This window comes from Gopherus flavomarginatus, chromosome 1 (assembly GCF_025201925.1).
Source record: "Gopherus flavomarginatus isolate rGopFla2 chromosome 1, rGopFla2.mat.asm, whole genome shotgun sequence".
NCBI classification, from domain to species: Eukaryota; Metazoa; Chordata; order Testudines; family Testudinidae; genus Gopherus; species Gopherus flavomarginatus.
Genome location: NC_066617.1, coordinates 54224288 through 54247336, shown reverse-complemented (window position 1 = coordinate 54247336; position 23049 = coordinate 54224288). Strand labels below are relative to the sequence as shown.

The 23049-nt window shown below is 41.3% G+C and overlaps 1 protein-coding gene across 6 annotated transcripts in view; it reads right to left on the bottom strand.

Annotated features, from left to right (window-relative positions):
- The window catches only part of IMMP2L (inner mitochondrial membrane peptidase subunit 2), an 836308-nt gene that overhangs the window by 774303 nt on the left and 38956 nt on the right, over nucleotides 1-23049 (bottom strand). For all 6 annotated transcript variants that reach the window (XM_050936397.1, XM_050936400.1, XM_050936398.1 and 3 more), the window contains exon 3: nucleotides 6556-6659. In XM_050936397.1, the coding sequence (XP_050792354.1) occupies nucleotides 6556-6659 (104 nt within the window). The remainder of the gene's footprint in view (nucleotides 1-6555; nucleotides 6660-23049) is intronic.

Below are 23049 nucleotides of genomic sequence, written 5' to 3'. Positions count from 1 at the left end.
CAGCTCACAAAAGTGTGCTTGTCTTTAACACTCAGATGCCCAACTCCCAATGGGGTCTAACCCCAAATAAATCCGTTTTACCCTGTATAAAGCTTATTCAGGGTAAACTGATAAATTGTTTGCCCTCTACAACACTGATAGAGACATATGCACAGTTGTTTGCTCCCCCAGGTATTAATACATACTCTGAATTAATTAATAAGTAAAAAGTGATTTTATTAAATACAGAAAGTAGGATTTAAGTGGTTCCAAGTAGTAACAGACAGAACAAAATAAGTCACCATGCAAAATAAAATAAAACGCGCAAATCTATGTCTAATCAAACTGAATACAGATAAGCTCCTCACCAGTTCCAGAATGCTCCCTTTTACAGGCTACTCTCCTTTTAGCCTGGGTCCAGCAATCACTCACACTCCTGTAGTTACTGTCCTTTGTTCCAGTTTCTTTCAATATCCTGGGGGGGGTGGAGAGGCTCCCTCTTTAGCCAGCTGAAGACCAAATTGAGGGATCTCCCAAGGGTTTAAATAGACTTTCTCCCCCGGGTAGACATCCCTCCCTCCCCCTGTGTAGAATTCAGTCAAAAATGGAGATTTGGAATCACATGGGCAAGTCACATGCCCATGCATGACTCAGGACTGGCAGGTACCAGCCATTACCCACATGCTACTTTGAATGTCCTCAGGTAGACTTCTCATGTGGATTGGAGTCTTCCAAGCTCTTTTGTTTGTTCAGTGCTTCCTGATTGAGCACTTAACTTGCACATTCTTTTCCCAAGAAGTGACCAAATGTTCTAACTAAAGCTACTTAGAATCAAGCAAGTATAGGGCCAATGTTCATAACTCTGAACACACAAATGGTACCTGCATACAACTAGGATGAACATAACCAGTAGATCATAACCTTTACATAGACGTGTTACATGGCATATGTAGCAAAACCCTATTCCAGTTATATCATACATACATTAATAAGCATATTTCCATAAAACACATCCAAAGCATAGTTCCATAAAGCCTCATGGGAGGTACCGTCACAATATCCCCAAACCTACACTAGGCATCATGGCAAAATGGGCTCCAATTCTACAATATACTATGTGTGAGTGGGGCCTATTAAGTTCATTGGTGTTCCACACAGGTTCAGAGTTGTATCTGCACAGAGGACACTAGAGGATCTAAACTTATTTCACCATGATACCAATTGCAGTTTCAGGGACTATTTTAAAATTAATACAACCTCTTTGTTTTAATTGTGTGCACCTCAATGAAGTTCTCAGATTCTAACCACTGAAGATAACGCACGTGCATTTTTAAAAAAAGAAAAAAGGTTTATATTTTTAGATACAGGCTACCCTACACAAATATCCAAGAAAAGCACCATGACAGAAAGGCACATGTATCACACACAATGAATTTACTTCATATTCACACTTCAGAGTCATTTAATTACCAGAGGAAGCATTTATTATGTTTTAACATATGCACCGTATCAAAAGATCGTTGCCTCTAGCTGTCTGAATTACCTCAAACACACCTTTAATAAAAACTTGCAGAAAAAACTTAGACAGAGTTTTAAAATCAGAAAAAGTTATAATTCTTTTAGTTGGACAATTATTGAGTGGTGATTGTTAACATTCCAGAGGACCTGATTCAGAGTAATTAGTTTTTAAATTAAAGCTTTAATTAAGTGTAAGTTAATAATAGTTTAAATTTAGAAAATCCAAAATGGCTGACCAAAATTTCAGAAATGGGGATGATGTAGTAGAGGATACCATTTCTAAGAGACACAGGGAGCCATTACTTATGATGTAATAATTTCAATTCCTGTGACACAATAGTAAATTCCACTTCCTGGGGGGAATGACTCAGCAAAATCCCATAGGATTACATAAAGCCCCATAGGAATGTACAGGGATGGTGCAATAGGGGAACAGTGTTGCATCATTTTCGGATCAGAGGGACACAAAGGGAAGGAGTGTAAATCTAATCTTCCTTTTTATTCCTTAGAATGTGTGGATTTTGTCTGTAAATAAAGCTGGGTGTTTGTGGTCTGAGTGAGATTTTCCCCTACCCATCTAGTAACCACCCAGCCAGTGCTTACCGGATGATTAGTGTTAAGTGTTTCATTGTTAATTGTCTAATGTTTAATTATTAAAGGTTAAATATTGAATATATGGTTAAAGATAAATGTTTAGTGATTATTGTTATACAGTAACTCCTAGCTTAACATTGTAGTTATGTTCCTTAAAAATGTGACTTTAAGCAAAACGATGTTAAGTGAATCCAATTTCCCCATAAGAATGAATGTAAATGGGGGTTAGGTTCCAGGGAAATGTTTTTCACCAGACAAAAGACTATTGTGACAGGGTCAGGCCAGATGGCTACAAGAGATTGGTCAAAGACAGATACATTAGCTCCAGGTTAAGCTGATCCCTTCTCCACGGCTAAGATAACAGGGACTATTCCAGAACACTCAGGAATTTTCTAGAACTAATAAAGGCAGGCAGGCTAATTAGGAGGCCTGTAACCAACTGAGAAGTTACTAGAATTAATTAAGGCTAATCAGGACACCTGGTATAAAAAGGCTCTCACTCCAGTTAGTGAGGTGTGTGTAAGGAGCTGGGAGTGAGAGGACATGCTGCTGGAGGACTGAGGAGTACAAGCATTAACAGACATCAGGAGGAAGGTCCTGTGATGAGGACAAAGAAGGTGTTGGGAGGAGGCCACGGGGATGTAGCCCAGGGAATTGTAGCTGTCGTGTAGCTGCTCCAGAAGGCACTCTAGACAGCTGCAGTCCACAGGGCTCTGGGCTCGCCCAGGTTCCACCCAAAACCTCCCAACTCCTAATCCAACACAGGAAGATCTCTGAGGCTAGCAAAATCCGCCAATAAGCGCAGGAAACACCAAGGTAGAGGAGGAACTTTATCACGCTGTATATAAATGTAAACAAACTTGTCTGTCTGAGCAATTGGCTGACCAAGAAGTAAGACTAAGTGGACTTGCGGGCTCTAAAATTTTACATTGTTTTATTTTTGAATGCATGTTTTTTTGTATATAATTCCACATTTTTAAGTTCAACTTTCATGATCAAGAAATTGCACTATAGAACACCTCTACCCCGATATCACGCTGTCCTCGGGAGCCAAAAAATCTTACTGCGTTATAGGTGAAACCACGTTATATCAAACTTGCTTTGATCCGCCAGAGTGCACAGCCCTGCCTCCCCGGAGCGCTGCTTTACTGCATTAGATTTGAATTCATGTCTTATCAGGCCGTGTTATATCGAGGTAGAGGTGTACTTGTATTAGGTGATTTGAAAAATACTATTTTTAACCGTGCAAATACTGGTACTCAAAAATAAATACAAAGTGAGCACTGTACACTTTGTATTCTGTATTGTAATTGAAATCAACATATTAGAAAATGTAGAAAACATCCACAAATATTTAAATAAATGGTATTCTATTATTGTTTAACAGTGCGATTAATCGTGCAATTCATGTTTTTAATTGCTTGACAGCCCTAATATATATCTAACACAGGATGAGTAAAGACCTGAGAAACTGCTATGTGCTGACATGGCATTAGGGGACAAAGGCATAAGCAGGCAATATTTCTTTGTTTAATACATAAGTTCCCATATTTTTCCCTTCCCTGTTTCTTGTAAGAATTGATACGGCCTGCAGCTGCAAGAGAAATGTAATTATCGAATAAATGCCTTTTGTGTGAAAGAAGGTAAAAGAAATGTTATCTCCCCCTCCCTTCCTTTCCTAGCTACATAAACTAGCCCTGTGGCTTAGGGCCTCTTCCTCCCTCCCCTGAGAACTGCTCATTAAGGAAATTTGTAGCAACAGATTGTTGCAAAGAAATGCATTTTCAAGGCAAAAATGCCTGTATGACATGTGTAATACTGTGAACAATAAATAGGGATGGGTATACTAGCAGTATGGGTTTTTCTATTACTTAATAAGGGTTTTGGGGTGTTGTAATGGATGTAGGCATTTACATATTAACTTACACAAAAAGTGTGCTGTAATTAATCCAGTGCTTACTTGACAATTGGGTTGAAGGGAACAAGTATCGCAATAAAGAAGCCCGTACTCAAATCCACCACGGGTCAACCTGCTCCTTCTAAGAAAAACTAAAAAGGAAACAATGAAATCACACTAGATTTTACAAATCTCACACTACACAAACTTCACCTCTACTACCAAATTCTTCCATCAGTTACTCACCCACACTGAAGCCAGGAGAGCAACACCCAGACCCTGGCTCTGTATGTTAATTTATATTTTTAAGGATTGATGCCACAGTATAATGCTTCTCATCTACAACCAGCGACTGTGTGTCATGTGGGTGTACATGCAGTTGCTGATTTTGTAAGATGTGTAGCGACACATACCTGTAATCTCGGAATCCAACTGAGTCCTCTAACAAGCAGTATAGTGATGCCCATATCAAACACTCAATGCAAGAATAAGCTAGTAAAATTACACACACACAACATATGTACTGATCACTCAATCATATAACCATAGGTGGGGGATCAAGATGGGCAGGATAAATTAATCCATTACTCAATAAAAGACTCATGTACCAGAAGTTAAGTCTCTTGAACGAATAAACATGTGCCTGCACAGTTTCTTTTCACATGGATACTACATCATACAAGGCTCACCACATCATATTGTCATATTCAGACTTTAAAATGTATTATGATATATTGGCCTAAGTCACAAAATTTGGATCTAAACTTCTCCAAAGTTTGGAAGGAAGTAGGGAAAGGCCAGTGTACTAGTTTAACTCAATTTCTAATGAACCCACATAAGAAGATTCTCTAAATTAAGTAATGATATATGACATATCCTTTAATATTTCTACATAAAAAAAACTATAGTGAATCTTCTTAAATTTCATCTCTTGATTTTCCGTTGTGCTCATTGTGACTTTTGAACATACTGTTCTGTGCTTTCCGTACACTTCCCAAGAGAATAAGGAAAAAACTCAGTACAGATGCATGGCTATTATGTGACCTCTTCCACATGGGTGGATAATCTTTCCACCACCAACTAACTGAGGGAACAACCCTGTCAAACAGAAGATAAAAGAGTAATGAGGACACAACTGTATAACCCGGCATGTAAAAGGCTGGTAACAAGAAGGTTTCAAAAACAAGGCATCTGTGTGACATTATGAAAGTAATCCATGCAGATGGATCAGACAATAGCAGGGAACCTTTGAAAGCATAATGACTATGTAACCATGTTATTCCACTTGTGCCTGGTTAAACTCGCTGAACTTCTATTCAGTCCAATAATTACTAACCAGATATACTACTGAATTTAAAGTAACCTCTAGGATATGACTTGGGCAGAACTTTGTACACATATGTAGAATCTGCTTCCATGCATTCAATCAATAAGCTGGCCTGAATTTGGAGGCCCTCCACAAAGTGCAAGGTGTCTCAAATATGAATAATATACTACTTTAGTCAAAGCATTTAGAAAAATCTGTCAGAAAACGCAGTAGCCCATTCAAGAACCAGAAAAAGAAATCCAAAAATTCCTACAAAAGAATAGCAGTAGATTTTTTTTATATTTGCTTAAACAATTGGTAGTAAAATTTATATATTAATTGCCACCTCAGTAGACAGGTAGCCATAACAACATGGTCCATTAAAACAGATGTAAAATGCACAGGGAACCTAAGGAAATTAGCTTTGGAAGACAAGTTCAGTTGCAGTCTATATACTGTGCATTCTACTTATAAAACTAAAAACCTTAAGCTTAAACCATCCAAGCATATACTATGAGAATGTATTATATCATGTCAGTTATACACACTTTGACATTCCATTTCTATATTACATTAAGACTGAAATGGAGTTTTTGTCCTCTAACGGTCTTGAACATTTTCAGCAGAGAAACAGTGCCACCTTTTGGCTTGATACATAGGCCTCCATGTTTTAATTCATAAGCCATTTTTTATAAAGTTGTACTTTAAAGAGAAGTTTGATTTTTGTGATCTTACTTAAACTTAAATGTGGTAAATAAATTTTTTCAGATACAAGTTACTATGATATGTTAAACATTAAGAAAATAGAGGGCTTTCCTCCTGAATTAAATATATCCATACACCAACATGACCTAAAAAAATAGTCTCTTCATATGCTACATTAATACAAGTGTTTTTTTTACCTACTGTATTCCAGATCTTTAATCATCATTGAACTGATCATTATACTTGATTAGAAATCTCAAATACCTTACTGCACCTATCTTTTTTTCTTGGCAGTTCTTGTAAACATCTATAAACAACACAGAGTACTTGACACTTTTCTCCTTTCAAGCAAATCCATGATACTGAACCCTTTGAAGATTTCTTGTATGTTGAAAATTTACAATAATGCATTTGTTGCTCATACGATCAATTTTCTGCATAGCTTCATTGCCAACATAAAAAAAATACACTGTGGCATTACAGATGAAACCTATTACAATGCTGACGGTTCAAGATGTATATAAATATGTATTTAAATGTATTTGAAATTACTTACACTAATGACACAATGTCTCCACGTTGCACTTCATAATTCCTAATGCTCCAGTGGTTTAAAAGCACTACATCAGATACCTGTCTTTCCCCTGGATTCAAGGAAGGCTAAGGAAAGAGGAAAACAGTTTTAAAGTTAAAAGTAAGAAATTCAACATTTTTCCTAAAACTCCTCCTCTCCAGCTCCTCTCTCATTTCCTGGGACGTCCCAATCCTGATATCATTAAAGCTAATGGCCATTGGTTTTATGGGACTAGGATCTGAATCACTGGTGAGAAGAGTACCTTTGGTGGAACCTACTTATATTAGGTGCTGATATAGTTAAATACCATATATTTATAGTACATCTTGCAATACATTACAATATGCAATGTACATCTTGTAATACACTACATTATGCAAATTGCAGTTCAACTGCAATTCCATACTCTTCCTAGGATACAACAGGAATCAAGAATGCTTTGCACTACAACTTCTCATGAAGAGTGGCACCATTCTGAGAAGAGCCTTTCCACCATAGCCTGTATCAAGTACCACTCATGTTGTCCCTGAAATATGTAATGGAGGTCATCTGCTAGCACGCCTCTTTGCTTGACAGATTTAGAGTTCAGGAATGTACTCAGGTTGGCATCAGTCCAATCAAATACCTGCCTCTTGAGAGAGTTTTGAGAGTGCTAACCCCCTCTTCAAGACTATAATAGACAGCTGCCAACAGAGCTGGTGAAAAATGGTATTTCCATCATGTGGAAAATTTTGAAAAAAAAAAATTTATCCTGAATCAGGATGAGAAGTTAAAAGTCACAGGACAACCAAAATGGAATTTTTCAGCTTACTCCCAGCAGGGAGCACCCAGGCTGGCGGGCAACAGGGCTAGTTGGCCTACCTGGTTTCCACTGAAAGTTTTGACAGAATCATTATGCTACAGCAGAATGTTTTGATTCTATCAAATAAGCATTTTCCAATGGAAGTGTTCCATCAGAAAATATTCAACCAGCTCCAGTTGTCATGTTGTTATTAAAGTACTAACTGACATGTATCTTGATTAAAGGCAGAAAAGACTTCAGATTCCACCTTACAGTTCTCCGTTCTTAGACATTTATGTGGAGCACTCCACCAACCATGAGCTAGTTAGCTTCTGGGGATCTCCAGCTCATATTGGATATATCTACGATGATCACAACAAATGGGCACAATGCATTGAAATGAAGTCGTCCCAACACATTGTCTTAGAGCTCTCATCAACCTATCATCATTCAGTGTAGGCCTCAGTTTACTTATATTCACAATAATTATTTACAAATTATGTTGCTAGTCTAAAGAAGACTACTTATAATTTCTGACAATGAATTCAGCTTCACTAAAGTAATTGTAATAATTCACTATTTTCTCATCCGCCTACTTATTGACTCTGTTTTCTATTTATAAAGCTGCTTAAAAATCGAATGCCATTTCTCTTCATTATAAACAGTGTTTCCTCCTTCCTCTTTTGTTTCCTACCCAGACAGAGGCTGACAAAGATTTATTTCAAATAGGACTTGTGTAATATTAACTTATGGCCATAAGACAAAAGTGGATCCACCAAGGTTTAAGGCACGTATAAGTCATGTTAACAAGAATGAAGCTCATGCATAGACATCAGTATCAAAGGTATAAAACATTTATTTACGATACATTATTTTAGTCAGGTACTAACTACTAAAGATAGTTTCTTTTTTATCTGCAGGTTTAAACTCACAAAGGCAAATTTCCACTGGTGTAAATTGGCAAAACTCCAATGCAGGTCAATGGAATTTGGCCCATAATGTTTAGAAATGGGAGGTATAATCATAGTTATTTAACAAACTATATGTATAGCAAGTACCAGTTAAGGGAAATCATCTTATTACAACTATATTTCAAGCGGACATCAGAATTTTTTTAATGTTATTTCCTACTTATATTATACTTTCTATTTATGCAGCATCTTTCATCAGAGGATATTTTCTACATTTGCATAGCATTTTACTTTGCAAATGATTCACAAACTATATTCAGGACACTGAAATGCAACCACCTTTGGACTGGAGGGTAGCAACCAATGGGTACGTAGCATCCTGCATGACAGTGAGGAGAGAGGATATTGGAGCAATGACAAAAGCACAAACCCTTAACGTAATTGAAAGTGCCATAGAATCTCTGATATCTGTTGAATGCACAGACCCTATTTTTTATTTATAGGCCCCTTTTATTAGAGGGGCCTCTGAACTTTATTGGGACTGTTCTAGTTGGGAAGATCCTGTAAGAGAACATTTCAACCTCCCTGGCCACACAATAGCAGATCTTAAGGTGGCCATCCTGCAGCAAAAAATCTTCAGGACCAGACTTCAAAGAGAAACTGCTGAGCTACAGTTCATCTGCAAATTTGACACCATCAGCTCAGGATTAAACAAAGACTGTGAATGGCTTCTCCTCCCTTGGTTTTCACATCTCAACTGCTAGAAGAGGGCCTCATCCTCCCTGATTGAACTAACCTCATTATCTCTAGCCTGCTTCTTGCTTGCATATATATACCTGCCCCTGGATTTTTCCACTACATGCATCCGACCAAGTGGGTATTCACTCACGAAAGCTCATGCTCCAAAACTTCTGTTAGTCTATAAGGTGCCACAGGACTCTTTGCTGCATTTTTTTGGGAAGATCCTGTGTGCTGCAATCTTGTCTTAGAGATTACAACTCCCATGATGCCTTGGGGAAAAAGACAGAGACTTTCTCTTCCAGGGAGAGCAGGCAGTGGGCTCCATTTTTTTTTTATTTTATTTTTTTTGGGGGGTGCGGGGGAGCCAGACTGCGGGTGTGGCACTCTGTCCATACCAGGAGCTGCTGCTAGGAAGATAGAAGCAGCTACAGAAAGCCTGCTGGGGCTTTGATAGAGGAAGGCACATCAGAGATGGTTTGTGGCTTTGCTGGAGCCACGGGAGGGACTATTGCTGTGCCTGGAGCTGACTGAGGTGGGCCTGCAGTGAAGCAACTGTGAGGAACCTCTACTCTCTTATTTGGGAAAGTACTTGCATGGGAAGGGGCACAGCAGAGAGACTGAGTCTGAGGAGAGGCAGAGTGATCTTCCCATCGAACCAGGATCCAGAGCTGGCATTTGGTGGGACCAACTCCCATCTTCAGATGTGTTGCGCTGCTTGTTACCCTGACTGGGCTGACACACAGAACCAACAGAGTGCTGTCTCCAGCTTCAGCTCTTCAAGCGCGCCTACACAAGCAAGTGTCTAGGACTCTGAAATCCCAAGCAGCTGCACTCCAGAGTTGAGTAAATGGTGCCAGTGTAAATGCCAGTTAGATAAGTTTCATTTATTACTGTATACTACATTTATTAATTTATTTTATTCAACTGACCCCTGTGTATTTAAATTAGTAGTAACATTTAATCTTAGTCCGTTAATAAACTCTGTTTCTTTAAGTAGTTAAGTAAAGGTATGTTAACACTAATGTAAGTATATTGGATGTATATTATCTGTAATTGGTATTTTGACTTAGACCTATGCCACAGATTATTATTATTATTATAGGTTTATTCCTGGAGGTTCCCAAGGCACATCATTGAGTGTGTACAGGGGCCAGCCAGGTGGAAGCACCACCAATTTAAAATTCCTTTAGGAGTAAAGTGACTGCAGCAGAGGGGTGGACAGAGGATTCCCATCTATCCAACATCACCACTGGGATACTCAGAACTCCTTTAATGTCAATAACATCAGGTACCCAGGCACACAGGTGAGTGTTGCCTGTTCCCGAGTAACTCAGGGAGGAAAGTGGCGGGGAGAGCTACATAAAGTTTCATATAAAAAATTCCCACAAGTGCACTGCCTGGTACTCAACTTATCTACCTAAGGGCTTGTCTATATGGAGACTTAGTGCACAGAAAGCCAGGGTGTGAATCTACAGCACACTAGCCTAATGTGCACTAACTCATTGTGCGGACCCTGCTGCCATGCACTAAGTTCCATAGTGCACTTTGACATACTGCTGTTTAAAACATTCACACCCTAGCTTGCTGCACGCTAAGGTTATGTCTGAACTAGAGAGCTTACAGTTGCCAGAAGCTGGGAATGGGCGATGGGATGGATCCCTTGATGATTATCTGTTCTGTTCATTCCCTGTGTGGCACCTGGCATTGGCCACTGTCAGAAGACAGGATACTGGACTAGACAGACCTTTGGATTGACAACCTGTATGGCTGTTCTTATATTCTTAAGCTGGAAAATAGATAGCTTGAAATCGTGCTAATATTTATTTTGGTCTGACCCAGTATGGTCATTCTTATGTTCTTATGGCACAGCTGTACTGATGCAGCTGCGCTGCTGTAAGATGTCTCGTGTAGCCACTCTATGCCGATGGAAGGGAGCTCTCCCGTTGACATAATTAAGCCACCCCCAGTGAGCAGCGGTAGTTACGTCAGTGGGAGACGCGTAACTTATGTTATTCAAGGGGTGTTTTTTCACATCAGTGAGTGTTATAAGCTTTGCCAACATAAATGGTTGGCATGTAGACATGGCCTAAATCTTCCTGTGAAGAAACACAGTAAGGCTGGAGGGTGGGTTTGATGCAGTTGGAATTTGAACCTCTGACTCCAAGGGCAGATGCATTTCACACCTTATGCTTACACAGCTTTCAAAATACTATGTCAGCATTCATCAAAACTCACAACACCTAGTCCCTGTGCGATAAGTGAGTATTATCTTCAATTTAAAGATGGGGATTTTAAGGCATGGAAAAGTCAGCTGATCTGCCCAAGGACAAACAGCAAGTCAGTGACACGGTTACAACCTAGCAGTTGCCGCCCAGCCTTCTATTCTAATGATTAGTGATGTTAAACACTCTCTTATACTTTAAATATATGTTGCTATATTAATATCATTGTATTAAACAGCATTCTAAACCTTATGCCAAGTTTGTGAAAAATATACTGTTTTTAAAAATATATTACTGACATGGTGTGTTTGGAGGTAGAGGCTTGGTACCCAATTCATTAATAGCTATGTTTTAACATTACATCCAAGGGACACACTGAAATTTAGGATAACTTGCTTTGCTTCTTTCCCACAGCATCCTGATATAATGAAATGACATCTTATTGACACATACAGAAACAGTTCTTTAGGAGCAGAAAGCATGAAGAAGGGAGGAGAACCTGAAGGAGACTACTTTCATTTTACATTAACAATTACGGTCCCCCACAAACAAAAATAAATCTTCTACCAAAAAGTATAAATTGTGATGTCGTTCCTGAACACTAACACCATATATAAAACTGCGTTTACAGGTAACTTACACTCTACGCTTTTTTATTAGCAGTAAAACCCCAAGATTAAAAAAAAATCCACAAACACACCTAGTGCTACTTCTGAAAGAGGGTTAACAAATGGACCCATAAATGCTGTTATTTTTAAGGAAACAAAATTCAAGAATGTTCCATACGTATCTCTAGTCTGAAACCTCTCTAGTTTGTTCAAACTCCTGGCTTAATAGCTCACTGCAAATGGGACACATAGGTCTTAATTTAGAACAAGGGTGCATAAGTCACATCACACTTTGACTCTCCAATTACTAACAAATCTAATGCTAAAAGAAAGTAAATTAAGGTCCAAGTCATATGATGGGAGCCTCACGAGACACAAGGTTCTATAAGTAAGAGGGAAGCAATACACCCTATAACAATAAATAATGATTAACTTGATACTTATTATGCTGCTGGTGGACACCAGAAGGTCAAGGTTTATTTTCTTATAGCTTGAAGAAGAGGAGAAATATTCAAAGCAGCATGCAGGCATAGGTACAGTCATGGTAATCATAATATTACAACAACACTGTAAGGAGAAATTGCCATAGAATAAGTAATTACTACAGGTACACTGCATAATGGATTATAATATTCAAAAATATTTGCTAGTGTAGTGTTTACAGGCAGGTGTACTTTGTCAGAAGTTATTGATCATCAAACTAAATTCTTAGTATAACACTCAAGATGTTTGTTTCTGAACTTGGAAATAAAATTGCAAGCTCATTTTGTAATCTAACATTTCGAAGCAGCTAATTTGGATATATGAATCTTTACATTCATTAACCGTCAGGGGGTTCCTTTTTCCACATAATTAGGAAAAAACATGATCAATCCACTGAAGTATAAACAAACTTTAATGTATCAGACAAACAGAAAGCATTGCAACTCAATAGAAGCCAGGAACAGATACAGACTTAAAATGAAGGTGCATTTAAATAGGACAGTAACCCTATAAAATAAGTGTATAATCAACATCACAGGAAAAATTACAAGATCCATAACAGTAAATTACTAAATTATCACATCAGCTGTTTCTGTCACATATATTCAAGGCTGTAAATCAACAGGAATCCATTTGAAGTCTATTACTACTAACAAGATGTTAGATAAGCACACCATAGGGGGAAGGATAGCTCAGTGGTTTGAGCATTGGCCTGCTAAACCCAGTACGTGAGTTCAATCCTTGAGCGGACCACTTAGGGATCAGGGGCAAAATCAGTACTTGGTCCTGCTAGTGAAGGCAGGGGGCTGGACTTGATGACCTTCCAGATCTATGAGATAGGTATATCCCTGTAAAACTCTCACAGTCTAACAAACAAGACCTCCACTAGAGATTTAAAGAAAAGGACATTTAAAAAGAAAAAAAAAGTCAGATGATGAAGCAGTAAAGTGGTAACACTGAATGGTGCATTACTTTACAGATCAGTGATAAATACCCCCAAAAAGGTGACTAAGCAGAAGAAAGGTTCCACCAGGTGGTTCTCAATACTGTGAAAATGCAAAATCAACATGAAACAACTAAATTTCAGACGTCTACCACAATGATTGAGAAGAAATTGCAAAATATCTGTTTTCTTGAGGACCTCCGTGCAGTATATTTGCTAGAGTATCAAAAGAGTTACAATCTTTAGTGGTTATGGAGCAACATTACACATGTTCTGGGTTCAAAACAAAAAGCAAACAATCTGAAAAAAAAAAAGTCCTATTCCTTTCCTCTTGACATAACTTTTAATTTCAAACTCAGCAGGAACTAGAATAATGAGTGCAAAAAGCCACCTAGGCGTCTAAGTGGTCTAGTATAAATCAAATCTTGGAGATCATACAGTGACAGCTTGAAGTCAACACAGTCATATACCCAATAGAAGCATGCTATTGATGAATAAGACTACATGCTGACTGAGCTTCACTTTCCCTCCTATCCTACAGCTTTCAAATGCATTCAACAGAAATCACTTTCTGAACTGCAAGATAAAGAAATGACATTCTAAAGCAGTGACTTGTAGTTTTCCTTTCTCAAGCTCTGCAGTATGAGAGAGAAATACATTTCTTTAAAATAACGTGCCTGCTAAAAGACTGGTCTCGTTTCAATCTAATAAATCTTCGCATAAAAATAACTGAATATTTTATTACAAATGTTTAAAATGACTTAAGGTTTGTAGTGTTCTGAAAAATGTAATGGACATAAGAATGCAAGATATGTTATATAGCATAGAAGTATAACTTTGTTTTGAACTATGCTTTTTGTGTTCTTCAAACTTACCTTATACAAAAGATTGTGTCGATTGGCTTGTAACACTCATCCCTCCAAATCAGCACTAAACCAATATTCCAGCATGGTTCTAGAACATATTGTACTGTTGGAGAGGCTGCCTCTCACGAGATGTAAACCTGATGTCCTGACTCAGTGAGCTAAAAAATTAACACACATTTTTCAGTTATTGGACAAAAGCAGAGCTGGCCAAAACTTGAATTGTTTAGTGCGAAATGTCAACATTTTGAAATTTGGTAAACCAAATATTTTTGGAGCTTCCTATGAAATGGAAATTCCATGAAATTTGTGTTTCAGAAACATTGACACACGGTGTTTTAAAAGTGAAATCTGCTCTCCAGGACCCTGGCATCTGGTGAGTGAAACTGACAATGGTGGGCAACAGTGAAATTTTCAAGAATCACCAGATGCCAAGTTTACAACATCTACACCTTCAAGGCAGCCCTATCAGGCGGTGAGAATTAGGAATCCTGGGGAGTGAGCAGGCCCAAGAGTCTGGAAGCCCTGGGCTCCCCAGACCTGTGTCAGTCAGCATACAGGGCAGCCCAAAGCCATGGATTCTGGAAGTCCAGGCTCCCTTGTAGCACATCAGGTGAGTTGACAGGAAATGCAAACGTGGTTTATTGAAAGTTCATCGAGCCCAAAACATCTCAAGTACTATGAATCAGCATTTTCAAACCTTTAGAGGCTGATCCTAGTAGTGCTGAATACCTTTAATTCTCACTGGGCTCAGGACATCAAAAAAGTCAGCTTAGTACCTCAGAGTCAAACCTTTAATCTGTAAGTACTTTTGAAGCCTTTACGATTAAAAAAAAAACAAAAAAAAAAACCAGTGCTACATAAAGATAAAATTCATGATCAAGTAGTAATTTATACTCATCATCAAGACTGAGCGATATCAAATTGAAGTCACACTGCCTGAGACTGCCCTGCTCTCAGTTCCCTCTTAGGGCTTTTCTACACTAGTCATAAACAGATAGTTAAGGGTTAATGTCTCTCTTACCTGTAAAGGGTTAACAAACAGGGAACAAAAAACACCTGACCAGAGGACCAATCAGGAAACAAGATACTTTCAAATCTCAGTGGAGGGAAGCCTTTGTTTGTGTTTTTTGGGTTTTGCTTTGTTCTCGCTAGGTCCTGAAAGGAACTAGACGTGCAACCAGGTTTCTTGCCAATCTCCCTGCTACAGTCTCTTATACATTCAGATTAGTGAGTATTAAGTAGAAAGGCGGTTATAGTCTTTTGATTGTTTTCTGTATTTGCAAATGTGTGGTTTGCTGGAAGTATTTTAAATTCTATTTTGTTGAGGGGGGGGGTGCTTCTCTCTAGTGTCTATAAGCTGAAAGACCCTGTAACTTTTACCATCTAAATTACAGAGACCACTTTTACTTTTTTTCTTTCTTTTTATTAAAAGTTTTGCTTTTTAAGACCTGGTTAATTTTTTCCCCTTGTTGAGGCTCAAGGGGATTGAGTCTGTACTTACCAGGGAATTGGTGAAAGGGGGAAGGGTGGAATCCCTTTGTTTTAGATTAACGGAGCTTGAATCTGTCTCTCTCTCTCTCCAGGATAGCCCAGGGAGGGAGAAAGAAGGAGGGGGGGGAACCTAATTTCTCTGTGTTGTGATTCAAGGAGTTTGAATCACGGTGATCTCCTAGTGTACCCAGGGTGGGAAAGATCTGGGAGAAAGAAAGGAGAAGGGGAGGGAAATGGTTTCTTCCCCTTTGTTGTAAGACTCAAGGAATTTGGGTCTTGGGGGTCCCCAGGGAAGGTTTTGGGGGGACCAGAGTGTATCAGGCACTCCAAGTCCTGATTGGTGGCAGCTTATCAGATCTAAACTGGTAATTAAGCTTAGAGGAACCGATGCTGGTACCCCAACTTCTGGATTCTAAGGTTCAGATTGGGGAAATATACCATGACATGTTGGAAGCGGTGTGGATAAAGTAGGACCCAAAAAGCCAGTAAGATTATTATTTTTCTTTTTTCTCTGCTAGCTGCTTATAAGCAGAGAGAAGGGGTTTTTAAAACTACAGCCAGAGAATTTTTTTTTCCTTGCTCCTTTCTGGTTGTCCAGAGAGACTGCCTGAGGGCACATACATTAAGGTTTAACAAGGGTCTTTTGCTAAACAAAGCAGGCTTAAGTGGTCAGCAACAGACTCCAGCAAAGCACATATGCAAATGAAAGGGTTTTTTATTTCTTTTTACTTTACCGAGAAAGGCACTGTTGCTAAGCAACCCTAAAAAGGCAACAAATAAGCAGCAGTTCAGGCAGTAAACACCAGAGGGCACCGCAACACAAGAAAGCAGGAACCATGACTACCAAGGACCTGAAACAGGAACTGGCAAGACGGGATGCAGAGGTACACCTCAGAGATGCCGACCACAAGCAAGACATGGAAAGAAAACAACAAGAAATAGAAATAAGAGAAAAAGAGGTGGAGCTGAGAGAAACAGAAGAAAAAATCGAAGAGGAAGCCTACAAAAGAGAACAAGCAGCCAAAGAGGAAGCCTATAAAAGAGAACAAGAAGCCAAACACGCAGACCACAAAAGAAAAATAGAGCTCCAACGGGAGGCACACCAGCAGGACATGGAATTAGAACAGGCTAAGCAACAGAACACAGCCAATCCTAACAACACTTCGCCAGTTGTTGTTCCACATACCAAGAAATTTCCCACCTACAAGGCAGGTGATGACACTGAGGCCTTCTTAGAAAATTTTGAAAGGACCTGCCATGGATACAGCATCTCTGAAAACCAGTATATGATAGAGCTGAGGCCACTGCTCAGTGGACCCTTAGCAGAGGTGGCGGCTGAAATGCCTAAGGACAACATGAACGATTATAAACTTTTTCAAACCAAGGCCAGAATCAGAATGGGGATAACACCTGAGCATGCCCGTCGGCGGTTCAGAAGCCTAAGATGGAAACCAGATGTGTCATTCCTCCAACACACCTACCACATTGCAAAAAATTATGAAGCCTGGATATCCGGAACAAAGGTTAACAATATGGACGAGCTACACCTCCTAATACAAATGGAGCAGTTCTTAGAGGGTGTTCTTGAGGAAACAGAAAGGTATATCCTAGATGGGAAACCCAAAACGGTAACCGAGGCGGGGGAGATTGGACCCAAATAGATGGAAGTGGCAGAAAAGAAAAAAGGCACTATCAAGGGGAGCGAATACTCCAGGGGGCACACCGACAATAAACCCTACAACCGAGGGCAGCCCAAGACCCCACCTACAACCCAAGGAAAGCCCCAGACTACCTATTATCCCACCTCACCAGTCTCCACTAACCCACCTCGGCCCAGTGACCAGTCAGCTGGACGATGCTTTAAATGTAATGAACTGGGACATATCAAGGCCAACTGCCCAAAGAACCCCAACCGAGTGCAGTTCATTACACCACCATCACACCAATGATCCCCAGGCCCAGATGCCTCTCAAATACCCTTGGAGCGAAGGGAAATTTTGAGAGTGGGCGGAAAGAAGGCTACTGCGTGGAGAGACACGGGGGCACAAGTGTCAGCTACCCACTAATCCTTCGTAGACCCCAAATTCATCAACCCAAAGGCCCAAGTGACAATTTACCCCTTCATGTCACAAGCTGTAGACTTGCCTACAGCTAAACTACCTGTCCAGTACAAAGGCTGGTCAGGAATGTGGACTTTTGCAGTATATGACAATTATTCCATCTCCATGTTACTGGGGGAAAACTTGGCCAACCAGGTGAAGTGGGTCAAGAAAGTGGGAATGGTTACACGCAGCCAAGCCAGGCAAGCTTCCAGATCCATCCCTGTTCCTGAGCCGTCCACAGCGACCACGTCTGTGTTACCAGAGACCCAGACAGAGGTAGTGGACCTGGATCCCCTACCAATGACTGAAACAGCCACAGTGCCTCCAGTCCCAGACCAGAAATTGGAAAAGCAACCAGCACCAGAACCGTTGCCAGCACTGAAGCCAGCGCTTGCAAACCCATCTTCAACCCCAACGACAGAGGGCGCCAGCGAGCCTGAACTGGCAGAAGCAGCAGACAACCATACCCAAGAGGCTCAGCCAAAGCCTGAAATACCACCTGGTGCACCAGCGGAGAGCAGCTCACCAGCAACGAAAACAACCCCATCACCTACATCGCTTCCAGAGGGACCAAGCCCAAGTCCACATTCTAAGGAAGAACTGGTGTCTCCAGCCTCAAGGAAACAGTTCCAGACTGAGCAGGAAGCAGATGACAGCCTTTAGAAAGCTTGGGCGGCAGCATGTAGCATCCCACCACCTCTCAGCTCTTCTAATCGATCCCAGTTTGTTGTAGAAAAAGAGACTTTTATACAAGGAGACTCTTTCTGGTGGACACTAGGAAGACTGGCACCAGCAAAAACAGTTGGTGGTTCCAACTACATACCGGGGGAAGCTCTTAAGCTTAGCCCATGATCATCCCAGTGGCCATGCTGGGGTGAACAGAACCAAAGACCGGTTGGGGAAGTCTTTCCACTGGGATGGGATGGGCAAGGACATTGCCAAGTGTGTCCGGTCTTGTGAGGTGTGCCAAAGAGTGGGAAAGCCCCAAGACCAGGTCAAGGCCCCTCGCCAGCCACTCCCCATAATTGAGGTCCCATTTCAGCGAGTAGCTGTGGATATTCTGGGTCCTTTTCCAAAAAAGACACCCAGAGGAAAGCACATACTGACTTTCGTGGACTTTGCTACCCGATGGCCGGAAGCAGTAGCTCTAGGCAACACCAGGGCTAAAGCTGTGTGCCAGGCTCCAACAGACATTTTTGCCAGAGTAGGTTGGCCCTCCGACATCCTTACAGATTCAGGATCTAATTTCCTGGCAGGAACCATGAAAGAACTGTGGGAAACTCATGGGGTGAATCACTAGGTTGCCACCCCTTACCACCATCAAACCAATTGCCTGGTCGAAAGGTTTAATAGAACTTTGGGGGCCATGATACATAAATTCGTCAATGAACACTCCAATAACTGGGACCTAGTGTTGCAGCAGTTGCTTTTTGCCTACAGGGCTGTACCACATCCCAGTTTAGGGTTTTCACCATTCGAACTTGTCTATGGCCACGAGGTTAAGGGGCCATGACAGTTGGTGAAGCAGCAATGGGAGGGGTTTACGCCTTCTCCAGGAATTAACATTCTAGACTTTGTAAGCAACCTACAAAACACCCTCCGACACTCTTTAGCCCTTGCTAAAGAAAACCTAAAGGATGTTCAAAAAGAACAAAAAGCCTGGTATGATAGACATACCAGAGAGCATTCCTTCAAGGTAGGAGACCAGGTTATGGTCTTGAAGGCGCAACAGGCCCATAAGATGGAAGCATCATGTGAAGGGCCATTCATGGTCCAAGAGCGCCTGTGAGCTGTTAACTACCTCATAGCATTTCTCAATTCCTCACTAAAGCCCAAAGTTTACCATGTTAATTCTCTCAAGCCCTTTTATTCCAGAGACTTACAGGTTTGCCAGTTTACAGCCCAGGGAGGAGATGACACTGAGTGGCCTGAAGGTGTCTACTACGAAGGAAAAAATGACGGTGGCGTGGAAGAGGTGAACCTCTCCACCACCCTGGAACATCTGCAGCGGCAACAAATCAGGGAGCCGTGCACTAGCTTCGCCCCATTGTTCTCAGCCACCCCAGGACGGACTTAACGGGCATACCACTTCATTGACACAGGTAATCCTCACCCAATTAGAACCCCACCCTACCGAGTGTCTCCTCATGCCCAAGCTGCTATAGAACGGGAGATCCAAAACATGCTACAGATGGGTATAATACGCTCATCTACCAGTGCATGGGCATCTCCAGTGGTTTTGGTACCCAAACCAGATGGGGAAATATGCTTTTGCGTGGACTACCGTAAGCTAAATGCGGTAACTCATCCAGACAACTCTTCAATGCCACGCACCGATGAGCTGTTGGAGAAGTTGGGATGTGCCCAGTTCATCTCTACAATAGACTTAACCAAGGGGTACTGGCAAGTACCGCTAGACGAACCTGCCAAAGAGAGGGCAGCATTCATCACCCATGCGGGGGTGTATGAATTTAATGTGCTTCCTTTTGGGCTGCGAAATGCACCCGCCACCTTCCAAAGGCTGGTAGATGGTCTACTAGCAGGACTGGGAGAATATGCAGTTGCCTACCTCGATGATGTGGCTATCTTTTCTGACTCCTGGCCCGAACACCTGGAAAAGGTCTTTGAGCGCATCAGGCAAGCAGGACTAACTGTTAAAGCCAAAAAGTGTCAAATAGGCCAAAACAGAGTGACTTACCTGGGACACCACATGGGTCGAGGAACCATAAACCCCCTACAGGCCAAGGTGGATGCTATCCAAAAGTGGCCTGTCCCAAAGTCAAAGAAACAGGTCCAATCCTTCTTAGGCTTGGCCGGGTATTACAGGCGATTTGTACCACACTACAGCCAAATCGCTGCCCCACTGACCGACCTGACCAAAAAGACCCAGCCAAATGCAGTTAAGTGGACTGATGAGTGTCAAAAGGCCTTTACCCAGCTTAAGGCGACTCTCATGTCTCACCCTGTGCTAAGGGCCCTGGACTTTGACAAACCATTCCTAGTAACCACGGATGCATCTGAGCATGGTATAGGAGCAGTTCTCATGCAGGAAGGACCGGATCACAACTTCCATCCTGTCATGTTTCTCAGCAAGAAACTGTTTGAGAGGGAAAGCCACTGGTCAGTCAGTGAAAAGGAATGCTACGCCATTGTGTACACCCTGGAAAAGCTACGCCCATACATTTGGGGACGGCAGTTTCAGCTACAAACCGACCATGCTGCGCTAAAGTGGCTCCATACTGCCAAGGGGAACAACAAAAAACTTCTTCGATGGAGTTTAGCTCTCCAAGATTTTGATTTTGAAATTTAACACATTTCAGGAGCTTCTAACAAAGTAGCTGATGCACTCTCTCGTGAAAGTTTCCCAGAATCCACTGGTTAAAATTTGTCCTTGAAATGTAGAAAGCCTTGTAGTTTACGTACTTAGTAGTATATGTAAAGGTGCATGTGTTGTATTAATCTGTTTATTCTAAAGCTCTAGGAAGAAATCACTGTCAGTGAGGTTCCCCACTGTCTGCGATTTGGGGGGCGTGTCATAAACAGATAATTAAGGGTTAATGTCTCTCTTACCTGTAAAGGGTTAACAAACAAGGAACCAAAAACACCTGACCAGAGGACCAATCAGGAAACAAGATACTTTCAAATCTCAGTGGAGGGAAGCCTTTGTTTGTGTTTTTTGGGTTTTGCTTTGTTCTCGCTGGGTCCTGAAAGGAACTAGACGTGCAACCGGGTTTCTTGCCAATCTCCCTGCTACAGTCTCTTATACATTCAGATTAGTGAGTATTAAGTAGAAAGGCGGTTATAGTCTTTTGATTGTTTTCTGTATTTGCAAATGTGTGGTTTGCTGGAAGTATTTTAAATTCTATTTTGTTGAGGGGGGGGTGCTTCTCTCTAGTGTCTATAAGCTGAAAGACCCTGTAACTTTTACCATCTAAATTACAGAGACCACTTTTACTTTTTTTCTTTCTTTTTATTAAAAGTTTTGCTTTTTAAGACCTGGTTAATTTTTTCCCCTTGTTGAGGCTCAAGGGGATTGAGTCTGTACTTACCAGGGAATTGGTGAAAGAAGGAAGGGGGGAAGGGTGGAATCCCTTTGTTTTAGATTCACGGAGCTTGAATCAGTCTATCTCTCCAGGATAGCCCAGGGAGGGAGAGAGAAGGAGGGGGGGGAACCTAATTTCTCTGTGTTGTGATTCAGGAAGTTTGAATCACGGTGATCTCCTAGTGTACCCAGGGTGGGAAAGATCTGGGAGAAAGAAAGGAGAAGGGGAGGGAAATGGTTTCTTCCCCTTTGTTGTAAGACTCAAGAATTTGTGTCTTGGGGGTTCCCAGGGAAGGTTTTGGGGGGACCAGAGTGTATCAGGCACTCCAAGTCCTGATTGGTGGCAGCTTATCAGATCTAAGCTGGTAATTAAGCTTAGAGGAATTGATGCTGGTACCCCAACTTTTGGACTCTAAGGTTCAGATTGGGGAAATATACCATGACAACACTATCGCTTAAGTCAACGTAAGTTATGTCACTCAGAGTGTGAAAAAGCTACTCCCTAAGCAACTCCGCCTCTAGTTGATGTGGGGTAATTATCCGCTCTCCCGTCGGCATAGTGAGCCTACATCAGACATGCTACAGAGCTGTAGCTGCACTGGTAGACCAGCCCTTAGTCCTTTACAATAATTTACACTCAGGCTAGAATACATAAAATAGGATCCCCTTCTTTGTGAGGTCTTATTTATTTAGTCTTCTCCCAAATAGAAAAACTCCTTTAGCTCCTCAGGCCTAGCCTCTCTTCTCCTATGTTCAGGGGTCCCACAGTCCTGTTTCTGGAGTCTGTGTTCAAGCAAGTTTCTTCTCCCTGATTCAGGAGTCTCACAGCTCTCCTTCAGGGGTATGTTTGCTAGTTCAAGCAGATTTCTTCACCCTGGTTCCAAAGCTCCACAGTCTTGTTTCTGGGGCCTGCGTGCTAATCCAAGGAGTCCCACAGCCCTCCCTCATTCAGGACTCCCACAGCTCTCCTTCTGGGACCTATGTGCTAATTTCAGGCCCCTTGCAACCTTAGCCAGCTTCTCCCGGCTGACCCATTTGTAACTCAGTCCTTTTCCTCCTGAGCTGGCCCAAGTCAGCAGGTTGTCCCCTGCTAGTATCTCTCGTTATGACAGAAGAGGAAGAATATATAATGCTCTCTTTTCCAGAGCTTATCCTGTTGGTTGGGAGAGAGGGAAGGCCTTGCCCGACACTGTACTACAAGGCTCCTGGTCCTGGGCCCTTAAAGAAACAGTAGCCTAGGTTTTCCTCAAGACTATTCCTCTCTCCCAACACCTGCCTCTGCTCTT